At 51.2% G+C, this 15,401-nt stretch overlaps 5 protein-coding genes across 5 annotated transcripts; 4 read left to right on the top strand and 1 right to left on the bottom strand.

Moving 5' to 3' along the window:
* Positions 1-2,649: 2,649 nt before the first annotated feature.
* On the top strand, positions 2,650-3,504 carry BJX68DRAFT_253190 (aminoglycoside phosphotransferase family protein; the record flags this gene model as incomplete). The annotated part of the gene is made up of 3 exons (XM_071042682.1): positions 2,650-2,770; positions 2,823-3,178; positions 3,268-3,504. The coding sequence occupies 3 exons, from the start codon at positions 2,650-2,652 to the stop codon at positions 3,502-3,504; spliced, it is 714 nt and encodes a 237-aa protein (XP_070902682.1).
* Positions 3,505-9,175: 5,671 nt separating this feature from the next.
* Positions 9,176-11,402, top strand: BJX68DRAFT_192049 (uncharacterized protein). The gene is made up of 5 exons (XM_071037406.1): positions 9,176-9,357; positions 9,405-9,717; positions 9,777-10,438; positions 10,487-10,618; positions 10,669-11,402. Exons 1-5 carry the CDS (start codon positions 9,268-9,270, stop codon positions 11,074-11,076), a joined length of 1,605 nt encoding a protein of 534 aa, XP_070902681.1. The 5' UTR covers positions 9,176-9,267; the 3' UTR covers positions 11,077-11,402.
* BJX68DRAFT_253188 (aspartate aminotransferase family protein) lies at positions 11,230-12,629 on the top strand (the record flags this gene model as incomplete). Its single annotated transcript, XM_071042681.1, has 2 exons — positions 11,230-11,438; positions 11,486-12,629. 2 exons carry the CDS (start codon positions 11,230-11,232, stop codon positions 12,627-12,629), a joined length of 1,353 nt encoding a protein of 450 aa, XP_070902680.1.
* Positions 12,630-12,877: 248 nt separating this feature from the next.
* On the top strand, positions 12,878-14,868 carry BJX68DRAFT_263348 (uncharacterized protein; the record flags this gene model as incomplete). The annotated part of the gene is made up of 4 exons (XM_071044667.1): positions 12,878-13,044; positions 13,778-14,201; positions 14,246-14,455; positions 14,530-14,868. The coding sequence occupies 4 exons, from the start codon at positions 12,878-12,880 to the stop codon at positions 14,866-14,868; spliced, it is 1,140 nt and encodes a 379-aa protein (XP_070902679.1).
* BJX68DRAFT_229508 (uncharacterized protein) lies at positions 14,696-15,396 on the bottom strand. Its single transcript, XM_071039053.1, has one exon. It carries the CDS (start codon positions 15,323-15,325, stop codon positions 14,957-14,959), a length of 369 nt encoding a protein of 122 aa, XP_070902678.1. The 5' UTR covers positions 15,326-15,396; the 3' UTR covers positions 14,696-14,956.
* Between the last annotated feature and the right edge of the window lie 5 nt (positions 15,397-15,401).

Genomic DNA, 15,401 nt, shown 5'->3' with positions numbered 1-15,401 from the left:
GCCCTCTTCGTCGACGCGATGGATGCCTCTCGTCAGCCAGAGAACACGAATCTCCCGGTTTGCCTGGTGGATACCGCGGGCCACTCAAGCTCTAGCTATATAACCGAAACGCGATCAGTTCGTTGTGGAGTCAATCGTGCATAAGTGTGGGTTTCTTCGATGCAAGATGGAATCATCACTACGAACCTCCTCTTGCCATCCCTCTTCACGTCTTGCACAGCCAGCAAGATGTCGAAGCTCTCCCGCAGGCTCGAGGAAGTCACTCTTTGCATCATCGCGTCAGATCAGCTATCCTTAGCTGTAACCTGCCAGCTCTGCGAGCATCACTGTCGAATAGGCGATCGACTTCACACAAGTGCTGGGGACTTTTGCGGAGTCGGTAGTCCAAAGCATTATGACTTCATACACCTCGGCTACAAATATTCTTGAGGGGCAGATGGAGAAGTACAGTGGATAACGTTCGTCACGGACAAGATCTTGACATGCTACGGTTCGCGGCGCTCTGCAAGATGATACCATAGCATACCGAAGCTCTGGTCATGGGTCTACGGAGTACCTATCGGTAAGAGTTCAGGCAATGTCCGTCCCGTCATTATGGTACGTGGGTCTCGATCAGGCTGGCAAATTCAAGTATGTCCACTTTTCAGTTGCAGGAGTTATTGTGGCTTTGAAAAGGAGTTCAATCATCTCGAAGACAGGCCTAAAGCAAGTTTCCAGGTCTGCATGTAATGAAGATGTCGGCTTTTCAATGCGCTAAGAAGGACCGTGGCCTACTCCTTAGGCCGGCTAATTGAAATCAGAGCATGATTGTTCGAATTACGGTCCACAGAACACTATACCAGCCGGGTATCTCAGGCAGGCGAGAATGCTCATGCTCAGGCGTATAAGCTTAGGGTGGCTCGCATGGAGCTCGGTTTTGCGCTTGTTAGTCGTAAGCCTTTCATGGAGAGACTTCCAAGGCTTTAAAGGGTTCTTGCATAACCTGGAGCGCTGAGGCGGCCTACTTGGTTGATTTAGGTCACAGGGAACAGCCCATGCTGCCGCCGCTTCCCGCTGAGTGATGAAGCAAACTTTGCCATCCAGCCGCGGAGAAGTGCAGCTTTGCAAATAAGAATTCCTATCTTACTTATCGCATCTTGACTCCGTATAGTTGGTGCAGGAAAGGGGAGCTTTTCTCCTGACACTGTTAGGGAAGGCGCGAAGAACCCTCGGTGACTTGCTTTAGAACTTCACGTCGATCCGACTCTTCTTGTCGACCAGCATCCTGCTGACTATCATCTGCGTCAATTCAGGATAGTTGTCCTGGGAGTTATATCTTTTTGAAATCGTTTGGATTCTCCTATAACACCCAAACTATACAACAAAGACCTACGAAACCTGGATCAACGACAGGACCTTTCTCGCGCAGAAAGAATCGGGCGCTCTTCCAGTGGTAATTATGGCAAGCCAGAACACACGCTCGGGGTGAATGCCTGAACGACCAGTCTTGGATAAGTACTTTAGCGTCTCGCCCCAGACTCTAGCTTTCCAGACCCAACACACCGAAGACGAGCCCGTTCGATCGCCATAATTACACGTTGCTCTGCCAGGCGTATTTCTCTTGATAAACATGGGAACATCTGGTCGAAAAGCGAACCCATATAGTCAGCCCAGGGTATGGTCGTATCTGGCGAAATCTCACAGTCCGGCTCTGCAACTCGATTTACGGTAATCTCGCCGCCGACAGGAACTTTGGCAAGACATTGGCGGCCCGTCAGCGAGCAAGGTGTCGATCCCTAGCCAAGGAGATCCATTCGAACCAAGTCTTCCTGTCCCTCCTAAAACCGACCGACGAGCCTTGAGATAGCTGGTAGTGTAGGTGCATCACCCCTCCTGGTTCACCAGTCATGCAAGCCCAGGGTACAGAGGCAGGGATTCCTCGTCTACACTCGTCATTCCTCCTAACAGCATCTCGTGCGACAATACTTTCTGCTATCGCTTATTGGCCCCGCAACGCGCAGGTTGTTGTAGGAACTGAAGCCAGGATTATGCCTGGTGTGAACGCGAATTGAATTGATGGAGTCGTCAACTCCCAACCCTCAGTGGAACGGCGGCAAAAGTCCCGGACCGAACATTGGTTGTAGCCTTGCAGAGACGTTGAACAGCCTTTTCCGCCGTATTTTGCGCTGGTTCGGTTCTTTTGGCACTTGGCAATGATATTGTAAGCTGTGCAGCGCAAACAGGGCAGTAAAAGGGAGGTAAACGTGCATTTAAGGACACGACAACCCCAGGCTTAGAATCACGCGCTCGACCTTTGCAGCCTAATCTAGGGTGATCCGGTGAATGTGACGCGTCGTCCAGTCGTCGACCCTCGACATATGAAGGGTGGGGTCGGTCGCGCAGTCGAGCCAGTCGACCCTTGTTGTCGTTGAAGATGAAGTTTGGAACTCCAAGGTGCCCGAGTCGAAAATGGCTGGCGCTGGTTATGCAGATCGGGCATCATCGCGTTTAAATCATGTATAGTCAGGCGAGAATTGTGGGCCCAGAACTATTACCTGAATTATTGCCCACCGATTTGGAATTATAGATATACATACTTGACGCTCCCACTAAAAGGTTTCTTGAATTAATTGAGCAGAAACTTCAAGCTTCCCATCCCATCATTCGACAATGAGCCCTCCCGTCCCGTGTTCAGCATGCAGCTGGACTTCTGAGCGACAAGCGAACTGTCGATATGAAAGTCACATCAAAATCTTCTACGAAGCCAGCGATCGAGGTACCTGGTCGTTAGGTCCGAAGATAAATTCTGAAAAAGCGATCCACTCGCCCACCAAATGCTGAAGTGTCAAATATACAATTCTTGCAGCAAAAGACGACCATTCCTCTGCCCAAGATTGCACTAGACTGGGACGATGGTGAACGGCATTTTATTGTGACTGAGCGCATCCCCGGTGAACCTCTCAGCGAGTCGTGGGCGAAAATGTCAACGGATGAGAGGGAAAGCATAGCAAAGCAGGTAGCTGATTATCTGCTTCAGCTTCGCTCCATTCACTCCGCCAGGATGCAGGGACTCAATGACGAGCCGATTTACTCTCCATATTTCTTCCGCAATGGCTATGGTCTGCCACATGGGCCTCTATCTTCAAATGACGAGCTTTGGGCCGATATGGACATGGCGCTGAAGGAAGTCCCAGAGGATGTTCGCTTACAACTTCGGAAAGGTATGCCACCTGCTGAGCCATTCACTTTACCCATGGCGACCTTATCATTGTCAATATTATGGTACAGGATGGCCGAGTTACAGGTATACTTGATTGGGAGTCGTCAGGATTCTTTCCAGTGTGGTGGGAGTTTACTTGTGCGGGTATCGGATTGAGTGAAGAAGATGTGGAGTGGAAGAATCTCCTACGGAAGCAGATGCATGACCATAGCAAAGCACGCGAGTTTTGGCGGGATTATTATGCACTGGCAAAATATCCTAACCTGGACGAAAGAGGGATTGCGCTTCTGAAAGACAGAAAGTAGCTACTATTATATAACTTATGGCTCGATAGATAGTTAGTTTCTACTATGGCTATTGTATTATCTCGCGCCTGATTAGTCCATGAATGATTGGCTGTTATTGCTTCTTCGCGAACAGAGGCTAGCGTCTTAGCATTCCATTCAACAGGTCAAACGAAGCAAACATCCCCATCCTGTTGCCTCTCTTTTTCAAAGCGCATAAATTCTTCTCTCCCTGCTTACATCATCTCTTGTGCTCACAAGTGCGCTATGCATAACGACGCGCTCTCTCATAACTCCCCCCTCTTTCTCATTCCCTCCAGACGCTTCTAAGATAATAAGAGAACCCTCACCATTCCATCGCAAATCTATTGCCCACTGGATTTGTATTCCGATACCCAACACCAATACATTCCAGCATACCGGATGCATCGGAAACTGCTTCGCGAGGAAGCACGCGCGATACCCCGCATCGCATGGCACCAAAGAAGACGTAGATATATACACAAGTAAGAGGAGGACATATTACTCGCCACGCTGAGCATAAAGCAATGAGACGTACATATTAGAGAGAGAGTCGAAGCGTGGGAATGACATTGGGGACTTCTGAGGCGAGTGCGTATGAGATATCTCCCGGGGGGGTTTAAGAGAGACAAAAAGACATTGATTTCCATCAAGATAAACCGAGTACCTACTCTGACGACTGGTATAAGTGCAAGTTTAATCTAGGTATCTGCTTTCTGATGAGATAACCTTCCTTTGTCGGGCGAAAGTCGCAGTTGTTGTGGGCTGTGTGCGAGATATATATCTAGGGCACCCCTTCACAATACTTGGTTTCAGTGAATCAGTAAACTGCGTAATTCTTGAGAATTACTTTGTACATAGTACAATATAGATTCTCAGCAGTCAACTATATATTAAGTTGGCGTTGCTACACAATGAGTTCTTCATTCCAATAAGGCCTATAAATATAAGGCGACTCTCTCAAGATGCTAAGCACGAGTCGAGGCCACTGAAGTAACAAGGCCCATTTACTACACCTAGTCGTCGCTTCCCCATTAATCCTTCTCTTTGCTATTTAGGAATAGGAGATAGCCGGCCTCAAACTACCTTTGTCCTGAGCAAAAGGCACACACGGGTCCCTTCCCGTTCCATGAAGTTGAGCTCTGGGTCTATGTACGTTCTGATGATTCCTCTCGTACTCTAAGACTAGGTCTATAATATACAGCAGGTGGAAAGATCTGAGAACTGCTGCGCAAGATGTTATGCTACGGCTATATAAACTCTAACGTCAGGTCGACTTCGTCGGGCCTGTGAACCTACCACAGCGATATTTACCTGGAAGGCGAGCCACAGCAGTATCAATCGCTGAAGATGTTTCCTTGCTGGTATCGAATGTATATTGGACTACGACAGTATTGGGGTTGATTTTCGAGAAGTCTACTGAGAAAGTAATTCTCTCTGCCCAAGTGCCCTGTCTCCCAAGCCGTATCCAGCCGAGAAACGGAACTTCACACCCTGCGGACCCCCATGCCCCAATCCACCCCTGCGTGAAGATACGCCCATTCGAAGAAGCCATGAACAGAGCGACCAATGGTCATTGCGCATCTCCTGGCCTGCGTAGGCTACAAAGCTAAGCAGATAGGTAGCCTTGCGTATTATGCCCCAAGTCGGGCCATTCAGGGTGGCTGCATCAATGTGGATACGACCCCCAACACGCGGTTGAAGGTTAGAAGTGTTTCTCGCCCAATGGAAACCTTGGCCACCCCACTCGAGTGCGAGGATAAGGCGTTGCACTGTGCTCCGGGCGTGAAAATCTTGGCTCGCAGGAGAAGTGCAGGATGCCCTGCCTATCTCGTCCATGCGTCGTCCTGTGACTATCCGAGCGTCTGCTACGACGGTTCCTGAGACTCGCACGGGGAGAGGAACCTCCAGGGTACTCACCCAGGGGGCTGATAGATATATAAGTTGCCAGCGTTAATCTGCAGCACGGGTGAAGACTTGCTTTCCTCTTCTTTCTGCCTCTCTAACACCGCATATTGACCCCAACAAAAAGAGATGAGAATGGGGTGTTTTCCGGTGCTGTTCGAGGGCTGCTTTCTGTTAGTCACACTGCCCACTCATTGAAACAGCCTAGCAAGACTCTTCCAGCGCCTTCCGGCTTCCACCTTTCCTCGCTTGGGCCCCCTCTGCCTGCTCGCATATCCACAGACGGGGCTATCCCAAGGAGAATGATATCAGACTCTCACCAAGGTCGCATTTAATCGCGGCTGACTCGGTTCAAGGATTATGGAACGATCCAGCAGCATGAAAATGCCTTGAAACGATGCCCCCCACTCGGCCTGTCCCGACGTCCCCATCGCTAAGCTCTTCCCCTCCCGGCGTGACTGGATCATCCGACTCGTGTTGTGCCATGGCATTGGCTGTGAGATGTGACGGAGCGCTGGACAGTGACCAAGATATCGTGGTACATCCCACGCTGGAGGCCTGAGGAACAACATCCAGAAAGGACATAAATACTCCGCTCAAGGACGCCTTCTCAGCATTTCCTCCTCATCAACAACACTCTACCTCCTCCAAAGCCTACTACAGAATAACCGGTTCAAACCAACCCAACCACCAACCAACCATCAAGATGTCTCCCTGCGCTTGCAACTGCTGCTCCGGTGACTGCAACTCCTGCGCTTGCAGCACCTGCAGCGTAAGTCTCCAGCGCCCGCTTTGCCTTGTCTAATCTAACTAACGTACGGTTGTTCTATAGCACTGAATTTCCCTTCTGCCGAATCGTCTTCTGCTCGTGTGATTCGACCTCAATATCACGGAGCTACTTCGCACAAGACAAGACACACACTTGCCCGCCCGCCCGACCGTACGGTTTTCGACTACGCTGCTGAAAATGAATTCGGGGGAGCTGGTCCGCATGGTGTGAGATGGCTGGTGCTGGCAGAAGATTGATATGATGAAGGATTTCCCGCGATTTCGCTCCTGTTCTGATTGCTGTATCCACCGAAGTCGCTCTTTTGCCAATATATAACGTCGACGTTATTGGGATGTCTTTCTCTGTAGTGTAACCCTCGAAGGAGACCACATTCGGGTGAAATTCGTAGCTTGTAACCTCGAACAAACAGCGTGTACTTTGTATCAGATATCAACGGCTAGGAGAGACGCTTATTGGGGTCCATATGCATTGAAGGACGTTGTTCATCGCAGGCTTTTCGGGTACGGATAGAGCAATCTAAATCGCTCGACTGGTCGTTGAGGACGTTGAGGACGTTGATTTAGGGCTCGGGCCTCACCGAAGGGCGGAGGTGGGGAGGCGTCGGTGCTGCAGGTGAAAACAATAGTCAATTCTCTGGGTTTGAGCTTGTAGCGACTTCGACGAATCGAAAAGTACCGACGGTTCAAGGTATGGGGCCATCAACCCCATACCTAGACCGTGCGTAGTGACAGATGGCGGCTGTGGGACTGCACGGAATTCTGGGTCGGTCTTGCGAATCTGCGATTAGGCCGTCATGCGCCACCGAGCGCGCATTCTCTGTGACGCGGGCACTGAGCTCGAATACCAGCCTGATCGGTCGGAAAGCCGGTACTGGGCACTCGGCACAATACTCAAGCGTCGCGAACAAGACGCTCGAACCCGCCAGTTGAACCGATAATTCTAGCTGGCCTCGACTCGGCCTCGCCGGGGTTCCCTGACGATGCCCCACCCACACATTTTCTCGAATATCCCCCTTTAAATCCAATAGTTGTCGATACGACCGAAGATCATGTATGAAACGTATGTTTGATCCCTAAAGGCCTTGAAGAAGTGAAGGCGCTCGTCGCCGCGAATCGTTGTTAGTGATAAAATCAGGAAGGTCACCAAGGCAGGCGGTTGAAATCAGCGCCAAAACCGACAAAAATTTTTTGTCAGGGAGTACCATAATTGAAGATACGCAAGGCACAGCGGTAGGGATATCCTCACCCTGCAATGCTGGCGCCGCATCCGGTCTGTAAAGGGGAGCTCAGGTCGCGTGGAGAGTGACCACAGAGCCAGCGAGGAGAGCAAGTTCCAAGTCAGATCATAGATGGTGGACAAGGACAATCGGCGAAGCCACAGAGAAAAAGCGAGAGGAAGGTGGTGTTTCTGTGAGGTGTTTGTTTTCAGCCTCGATGCGTGCAGAAGAAGCAGAAGACGCGCTTACCTGAAATCACCCGCGCACAAACTAGGTGATTTCTGGGGCGATCCTCTATCTTCGAATAACAACATATCTCTGGAGTTCAGATAGCGGTTTTGAGAGAAGTTGCGACGGCCGTTTGCCGCCCGCATTGGTGACGGCGTTACCAGACTGAGGAATCTCCTGAGGGCCTCAAGGGCTGAGAGGAAGCAGGCTGGTGAAAGTGTTGTCGACCTCACTTCGGTTGCACCTTCCATTATTGTCGATGAGCATCGAGCTGAACTATTTTGCTGCTTGCCTTGATGAACAAGAGGTGAGAAGAGGTTGGAACAATTCAGAAGAACGAAACGGAGAGAGAAAGGATTTTGGCGAGGGTGAGGACCTTGTGGCCTCCTCGAGGAGCGCTGAACCTCGGACGCATGGTCCCCTCCAAACCGATCTCGTGCCTCGTTGAGATTCGGAAGGCCAGCAGTCACTATTCGCGTCTTGTCCTTGCGTTTGATCTTCTCCGATGCCAGTGGCCGTTCCGCTCGCTGCCGTCATAACTGTCCTACAAAGCTAAGAGCTGTGAGCAGGGACTCCCTCCACACTCAAGCCCGGACGCCGACCTCTTTTATCGATCCCACGACCGACATTCCCACCCTGAACGAGTCTATAATCAAATTCCATTATTCGATCCTTGAGCTGCTTGTCTCTCTAGCTCGATACCTCCACACCTTCTACGCCAACGCCAACGCCGAACGTCCATCCTGACAAGCCGCAATAACACAACCCACAACCTTCCGTTTACCGATCGCGTATGCATCGGATTTGAGCATTACACAGACGTCCACGCCTCTGCGGATAAACTCGACGGATATACTGTGGTTGAAACAACAATTTGGCGCTGCAGCACCGCCTCGACATACCTACCTTGGTCCCATTCTACGGCTGAACAGTCGGCGGAATGGCCAACGCGCTCGCCCCGGACAGTCTGGTAACACCGCAGATCTGACAACAGGGAGCACTTACCGACTGCGACAATGATTCTTTTGCTGATGGGGCATGATACTCGGACGACCTCGCCTTGTCAGTATGACATGCGCTCAGGCTTCAAACGCGCGCCGATAGCGGACGGGAATCTGACAATACAATGATAAGAGGGATGAACGTGGGGGAGGTTGCCCGACTTCGTCAAAGATCTCTTGGGCCTTGAAATGGCGGGGTTCCTTGTGGCATCGGGTCCACTCGTGCCAGAGGTTTGCAACCACACGCGGATTACAAATGAGTGATCCAGGTAGGCGCGCGAGGGACGCTAATGCACACAATGATTATCCTCGACGACCGTTACACTGCAGGCGAGAACTCGTCATGGGACGACGCAAAGAGTCCGCAATGCTTCAACACTTCTTCCTTGAAGGCTCGGTGTATGACAGTCGCCAAGGCAGGTGTCTCAACGGTCACTGATATTCTCGCGCCATACTGCTTCCGGCATAGTCCCAACAAACAAGCGCGACGCAGGCAGGCGCTCAGCTTCAGCTGCAAATTTCCCTCTGCGACAGCGATGCCTTGATCCGACAGTTAAAGCTAGTCCGGCTTTGGAGGAAGGATTTCTCGCAATAGAATCTCCTCTTAAAGCTCGTCGACCGAAATGTTTCAATACAATCGAGATCTGGCCGCAAGGAGCATTGCGTGGACCCCACGACGGCTATGTTTTATTGAGGCCTGGAGCTTCCCTGGGGTTGGTCAACGCGCCCCTTTCTCGAAGCATACCTGATCGTGATTTAGGTCAGCGCGGCAACCCCCTGGAATTTCCGCCATGGGTTTCTGGAACCCCAGCAGGTTGAAGAATGGATCTACCAGACCGGGAGCTTCGCCATCCCCGCTTCCCCACCTTCCGTCGGCAGGCCGGACGGAGGTATCCGATTGTTGGCTTGCGATTACACCTTGTTCAGGAGGGCCTCCCTCGGAATGTCTCGTGATGACTTTGAGCTGGTCGAATCAATATTTGGACTTCATCCAGCCACCCTTCCCGCGCTGGAGGTGGGTAGTGGGACATGCTCGAGACATTTCGACGTTACACAACAGAGGAATAAATTATGTTTGTCAATCGCATCTTTTACTCTGGACTGAATGTGGCGTGTGACTGACAAAACATAGCGATTATTCTGAAAGCGCCCCAAAAATATGAGCTTGGCAATTTCATGTTGTCCCTCGCTCATGACATCAACTCGCGCTGGACAACTGCATTGCTGGCTGGTGAGTCAATACTCGACGGGTATACCCATTTAGACGACATTTCAGTGCTGCCCCATGCATCGTACTCGCCTTGTACTATCATTCGAGCATGTCTCGCCCCGTCAACTGCTTTGTGGAACGAACCTCTTACGCTTCCATGCATCATGCTCAACGATCACCTGAAGAGGCTACAGCAATTCAGCAGTGGCGACCTAACCCGGCGTGTCACATACATAGAGGAGCAGCTAGGGGTGACCAAGGTCGGTCGGAGGAGTTCAAAGACGTTGACGCATACGCCTGGAGCCACGGGAAAGCCAGTAGAAAGACCACAAGCTGAATGGCTTACCACACAATTAAACACTCAGCTAACAAGGTTACTGTTTACTGCGCGAGGACCGAAGTGGAATTATGAGGCCGCCACGCAGCTTATCGATATTCAGAAAGAACTGCTTGGCAGCAGAGCCGAGGCTTTCGGCTTGAGCAGTGAGGTGCTACAGATGTTGGAGCACAATGTCAGCCTTGCGAAGTCAATGGAGGATCATGTCCTCGGGTTGCAAAAGCGACTGGAGCTACAGCTCAATGTGGTGTGTTTGGGCTGACGCTATAACACGCCTTTCACTAACTTGCTGCAGTTGTATAGTTTTGTTGCTCAAACGGACAATCGACTCAGTGCGCGCCTTGCAGCAGTAGCCGGGAGAGATAGCACCTCAATGAAGATCCTGGCCTTTATCACGACTATTTTTCTTCCAGGAAGCTATGTTGCTGTGTGTTCAAGTCCTATTCGACCCCATCTTCCATGCGCTAACCAATGCAGACCTTATTTTCCATGAACATGTTCAACTGGGAAGAGGCGGCATCGGACACTGTTTCGCCTCGGTTCTGGATCTATTGGGTAGTTGCAGCCCCTCTCACGCTTCTCACACTCGGCGGATGGGCGTTATGGTGGAGTTTCGAAAAGCACCGGTACGATCAACATTTGGAAGAAACCGTCAAGCATGCGAGCGAAATCAAAACTCCACCGTGGTGGCGAAGACTCCTAAAAAGCGACGACGGGCTGGGTGGGGAAGCGCACGATTCAGGTGTGGTGATCAATGTTGGCGACGGAGGAGAGATACGGAGCGTTGTACGGGAGGGCTCTCGAGAAAGGACTGCATCGCGGGGCGGTGGGCGCGGTGGACGTGCAGTAAGGAGATCTGACAGGTCAAGTATGTGGAGTAAATAAGCTTAACGATTTGCTATCCTCGATGCTATCTGGGCTCCCAGTGATGCTTGGCCGCGACTACCCCGCTCTCCAAAGTATATGATGCCCCCTATCCCCTCTTCAAATGGGCCCCGCGCTACGACTACTCCAACAAACATCAACGCCATCATCGCCATGTTCTCGGGTTCAAAAACAGCAAGTGACTACCTTCATGTCGCCCAAAAGCGTTATGAAGCTAGGAATCCCAAGTCGAAATCACAGCATGAGGTAGCTGCACGCCATTTGCCGGGAGGGAATACGCGATCGGTGCTGCACGGGAGTCCATTCCCATTATGCATGGCTAGTGGCAGGGGGAATCGGGTGATTGATCTCGATGGACATGAGTTCGTGGCCGCCTGCCCAGACGACAGAATAACCATTGACTGTCTAGGTACCTTGATTTAGTAGGTGAAATGACCGCGGGCGTTTATGGACATTCTCACCCCATTATTTCCGAGACGATCGTGTCGACTGTGAACAGCATTGGGATGAATCTGGGTGCCACGACCGTCGCCGAAGCACAATTTGCTAACGCAGTTTGCGGTCGGTTCGCATCAATTGAACAAATTCGCTTCTGCAATTCTGGTACCGAGGCGAATCTGTACGCTCTCAGTGTTGCACGACAGGCCACTGGACGGTCCAAAGTTATTGTTTTTGAGGGCGCATACCATGGTGGTGTATTAACTTTTGTTCATGGAGTCGCCCCGAACACTGTTGACAGAATTGACTGGATCATCGGCCAGTACAATGACGTCGAGGGCACCAAAAGACTCATCGCTGAAAGCAAAGGTATAGCAGCAGCAGTTCTTCTTGAAGGGATGCAAGGTGCTGGAGGTTGTATTCCAGCCACGGCTGAATTCCTGCACGCTGTCCAAGATGCGGCGAACGCGAACGGTATCATCTTCATCTTCGACGAAGTGGCAACGTCTCGGCTCGCCCCGGGAGGCCTTCAGTCGGTTGTACTTCATCCAGAGCGCGGAACTCCCCTGTCGCCGGACCTGACTACCTTGGGAAAATGGATTGCGGGTGGATTGACGATTGGCGCTTTTGGCGGGCGTCGCGACTTGCTTTCGGTTTATGACCCGCGCACCTCCAACATCAGTCACTCGGGGACCTTCAACAACAACACTCTGGCTATGAACGTCGGATACAAATCGATGACATCGGTATATACGCCAGAGGCATGTATCGCGTTGAATCAACTGGGCGATAAACTTCGTGACGGCCTGAATGCTCTGGCGAAGGGTACGAAGATGACTGTGACTGGCGTTGGGTCAGTGATGACCATACACTTTCTACCTGGAGGAGGGAAGACCAACATCACGTCCATCAAAGCTCTGAAGGCTGAACCAGAGAGCGAAGAGGCAATCCTGCGCGAGCTGGTTTGGTTTTATATGATCGAGCGTGGGTTTTGGATCGCCCGTCGTGGGATGTTGAGCCTGATTCTTGGAACGAGTAACGAAGAGATTGAGCAGTTCATTGATGCTGTACGTGGTTTTCTGAATGATTTCAAGGAGTTTGTTAGTTTGCGATGAAGAGACGACATAGTGAGAAATCAATGGATGTTTACCCTCCAGCCCCGTACCTTCCGGATTGGTATACTGTAGGCAGGCGTCGTGACTTCCATTCGCTGATTAGACCGTTGGTCCTGGATCTCAGCAGGGTTCGATTTTTCATTATCCTCTCTCGTTTGGCCCCATCCCCCTGACCTTTGTCACTATTCCGACTACTCTGACTTCTCCATTTCTCTCACCTTCCTCCCACCACACGCTAGCACCCAACGATGGTCTCGATCAATGTCTTCAGCGCCCTTCTCCTCGCCTGTTCAGTCCTCGCCAAGGAATTCGACTACATTGTTGTTGGCGGAGGTACCACCGGAATGCCCCTCGCTGTTCGTCTCGCGGAATACTGGAACGTCGCTCTCGTCGAAGCTGGGGGTCGCTACGAGAAGTGATACCCACTAGCGAAGTCACCTGGAGCAGACGTGCTGCCCGTGGGCTCTGATCCGGAGACCACAAGCCCTATAGATTGGTGACCGAGCCCTTCCCGGCGCGAATGGCCGGAGGCTGCTCATTGCGCGAGGAAAATGTCTTGGACGATCGTAGGTCTTGTGCAGCTGTAACTGTTCGCCGGCGGTGCTCATAACTGTCTGTGCTAGCTCCGCGCTCAACTTTATGATCTCCCAGCGGTATGTCGAGTCCGTTCCTTGACAGCGCCTAGCCGACTAGTATAGACCCACGAAACAGTCTCTGGACATGTGGGCCTTGCCAAGTATGGACCATATACTTGACAAGGCACATAATGTCACGCCCTGGTACCAGCGCAGCGTCAGGTTCACGCCTCCAAACACCACAACGAGATTTGAGAATGCGAGCGTATGGAACAACGCAGAGGCATTGTTCCTTCTGGTGGACCGTTGGAGGTGACGTACCCAAACTACGCCCAATAATTCTCAACTTGTCTGGAAGGCGGCTTCGAAGAGGTTGGCATACACCGGGCAGTCGATTTTAATAGCGGGAAACTGGAGGGATACCAGTACTGTTCCTCGACCATCCGACCGAGTGATCAGCATCGAAGCAGCTCCGAGTCGTCATTCCTGGCTCAGCCAATTCCAAGCCTTACAGTTTACACAGACACCCTTGCGAAACGGGTCATTTTCGCTGATGAGCTGAACGCCGTTTAGGTGGAAGTTACACCAGGGATTTAAGCGGAACTTGACGGCGAGTCGGGAGATTATCATTTCCGCCGGTGTGTTTCAGTCGCCCCAGCTACTCATGGTATCCGGCATTGGTCCACGACAGCACTTGGAGGACCATGGAATCGAGGTGCTGGTTGACTCTCCAGGGGCCGGCCAGAATATGTGGGACCATCCTTTTGTAGGGCCGAGCTATCGCGTGAATGTCGAAACATTGACCAGGATTACAAACAGCCCGATTTATCTTGCTTCGCAGTACCCGCGGTGGGCGAAAAAGCAGCTGGGACCATTCACGAATCCGGTGTCAGATCTTCTTGCGTGGGAGAAGATCCCCTACGAGCTGCGCAGGCAATTTTCGACCGAGACGTTGCAGGCTCTGTCGCAATTCCCAGATGACTGGCCCGAAGTCGAGGTACGTTAAATGAAGTGGTAATTAACAAGGCATAGTACATATAGGCACCAGGATTTCTCGGAAATATCTCGAATCTTAAAGCAGATCAGCCCGATGATGGATACCAGTATGCTTCAATTATCGGCGTCCTGATTGCACCGACCTCGCGTGGCACCGTCACCCTACGAACCGCCGATACGGCCGACCTTCCGCCTATAAACATGAATTGGCTCGACACCAGATCCGACCAGGAAGTAGTTAGGCGATGTTTAAGCGTATGCGCGAGGTTTTCGCTAGTAATGTGATGGATCCGGTGGTTATCGGCGAGGAATACTTCCCGGGAAACCAGGTCCAAACCGATGAAGAGATACTAGACCACATTCGGGAGAATGTCATGACAGTGTGGCATCTGTCTTGCACATGCAGGATGGGTACATCCAATGATACACTGGCAGTGTCTGATAGCCGGGCTCGAGTTTTTGGTGTGAAGCGGCTGCGAGTAGTCGACGCCAGCGCACGCATTCCCGTTACTTTTACGGGGACATCCCCAGTCGACATGCTGTACGTCGTACTGTCCAGTATATCAGTTCAGATTACTGACTGGCTAGACATACTTGCAGAGAAGATCGCCGACGACATTATTCGAAACGGCGCTGATGTGGGAGAGGCTGGGAGGGCAGATCTATGATTTTAGTTTACATGGCCTTCATCAACAACGTGGCATTCGAGCTGCTGACGTGTTTGGGTGTAACGGAGCGAATTTATGAATATCGAAGCTATCTGTGGCTCAACCATGTATGATACCCAAGTCTGAGCACAAATGACAAAACTCCAACCGTAGCAAAGAAGCAACGCAACCATGTATGATGTTTTGAGATCTTTTTTTTTTTTTTGCATGAACCCAAAACAAGCATTGCGGACGCCGCCGATTGATAAACGCCAAACTCCAAAGATAAATAATAACACATGTATGGCACGAAGAGCCATCCAAACCCATATACGAAAGCAGATAAAAACCAGATAAAAAAGCAGAAGCAACGACTCAGCAAGATCCTGGACACCTGAATTCCAAACACACACTGTCCACGCAAATAACCAACGCCCAAAGAACAAAAGCCCCTTCTCATACACATCTCATATTCCATTCCTCTTCTTCCTCTCTCCAAGACCCGTCCGTAAACTACCAAATCATCCCCAGTTTACCCCAAGATTCGCCCTACC

This window comes from Aspergillus pseudodeflectus, assembly GCF_044049435.1.
Source record: "Aspergillus pseudodeflectus strain CBS 756.74 chromosome Unknown BJX68scaffold_7, whole genome shotgun sequence".
NCBI classification, from domain to species: Eukaryota; Fungi; Ascomycota; class Eurotiomycetes; order Eurotiales; family Aspergillaceae; genus Aspergillus; species Aspergillus pseudodeflectus.
The sequence above is the reverse complement of the archived record's forward strand: the minus strand, read 5'-3'. Positions and strand labels throughout refer to the sequence as shown.

Excerpts from the sequence above, each read along its gene's own strand:
- BJX68DRAFT_192049 (XM_071037406.1), top strand. The coding sequence starts at position 9,268 with ATGTTTCAATACAATCGAGATCTGGCCGCAAGGAGCATTGCGTGGACC. Across the intron at positions 9,358-9,404 it reads AGGCCTGGAGCTTCCCTGGG|GTCAGCGCGGCAACCCCCTG; the intron begins GTTGGTCAACGC and ends ATCGTGATTTAG. Across the intron at positions 10,619-10,668 it reads TTCCAGGAAGCTATGTTGCT|ACCTTATTTTCCATGAACAT; the intron begins GTGTGTTCAAGT and ends TAACCAATGCAG.
- BJX68DRAFT_229508 (XM_071039053.1), bottom strand. The coding sequence starts at position 15,325 with ATGGAATATGAGATGTGTATGAGAAGGGGCTTTTGTTCTTTGGGCGTT.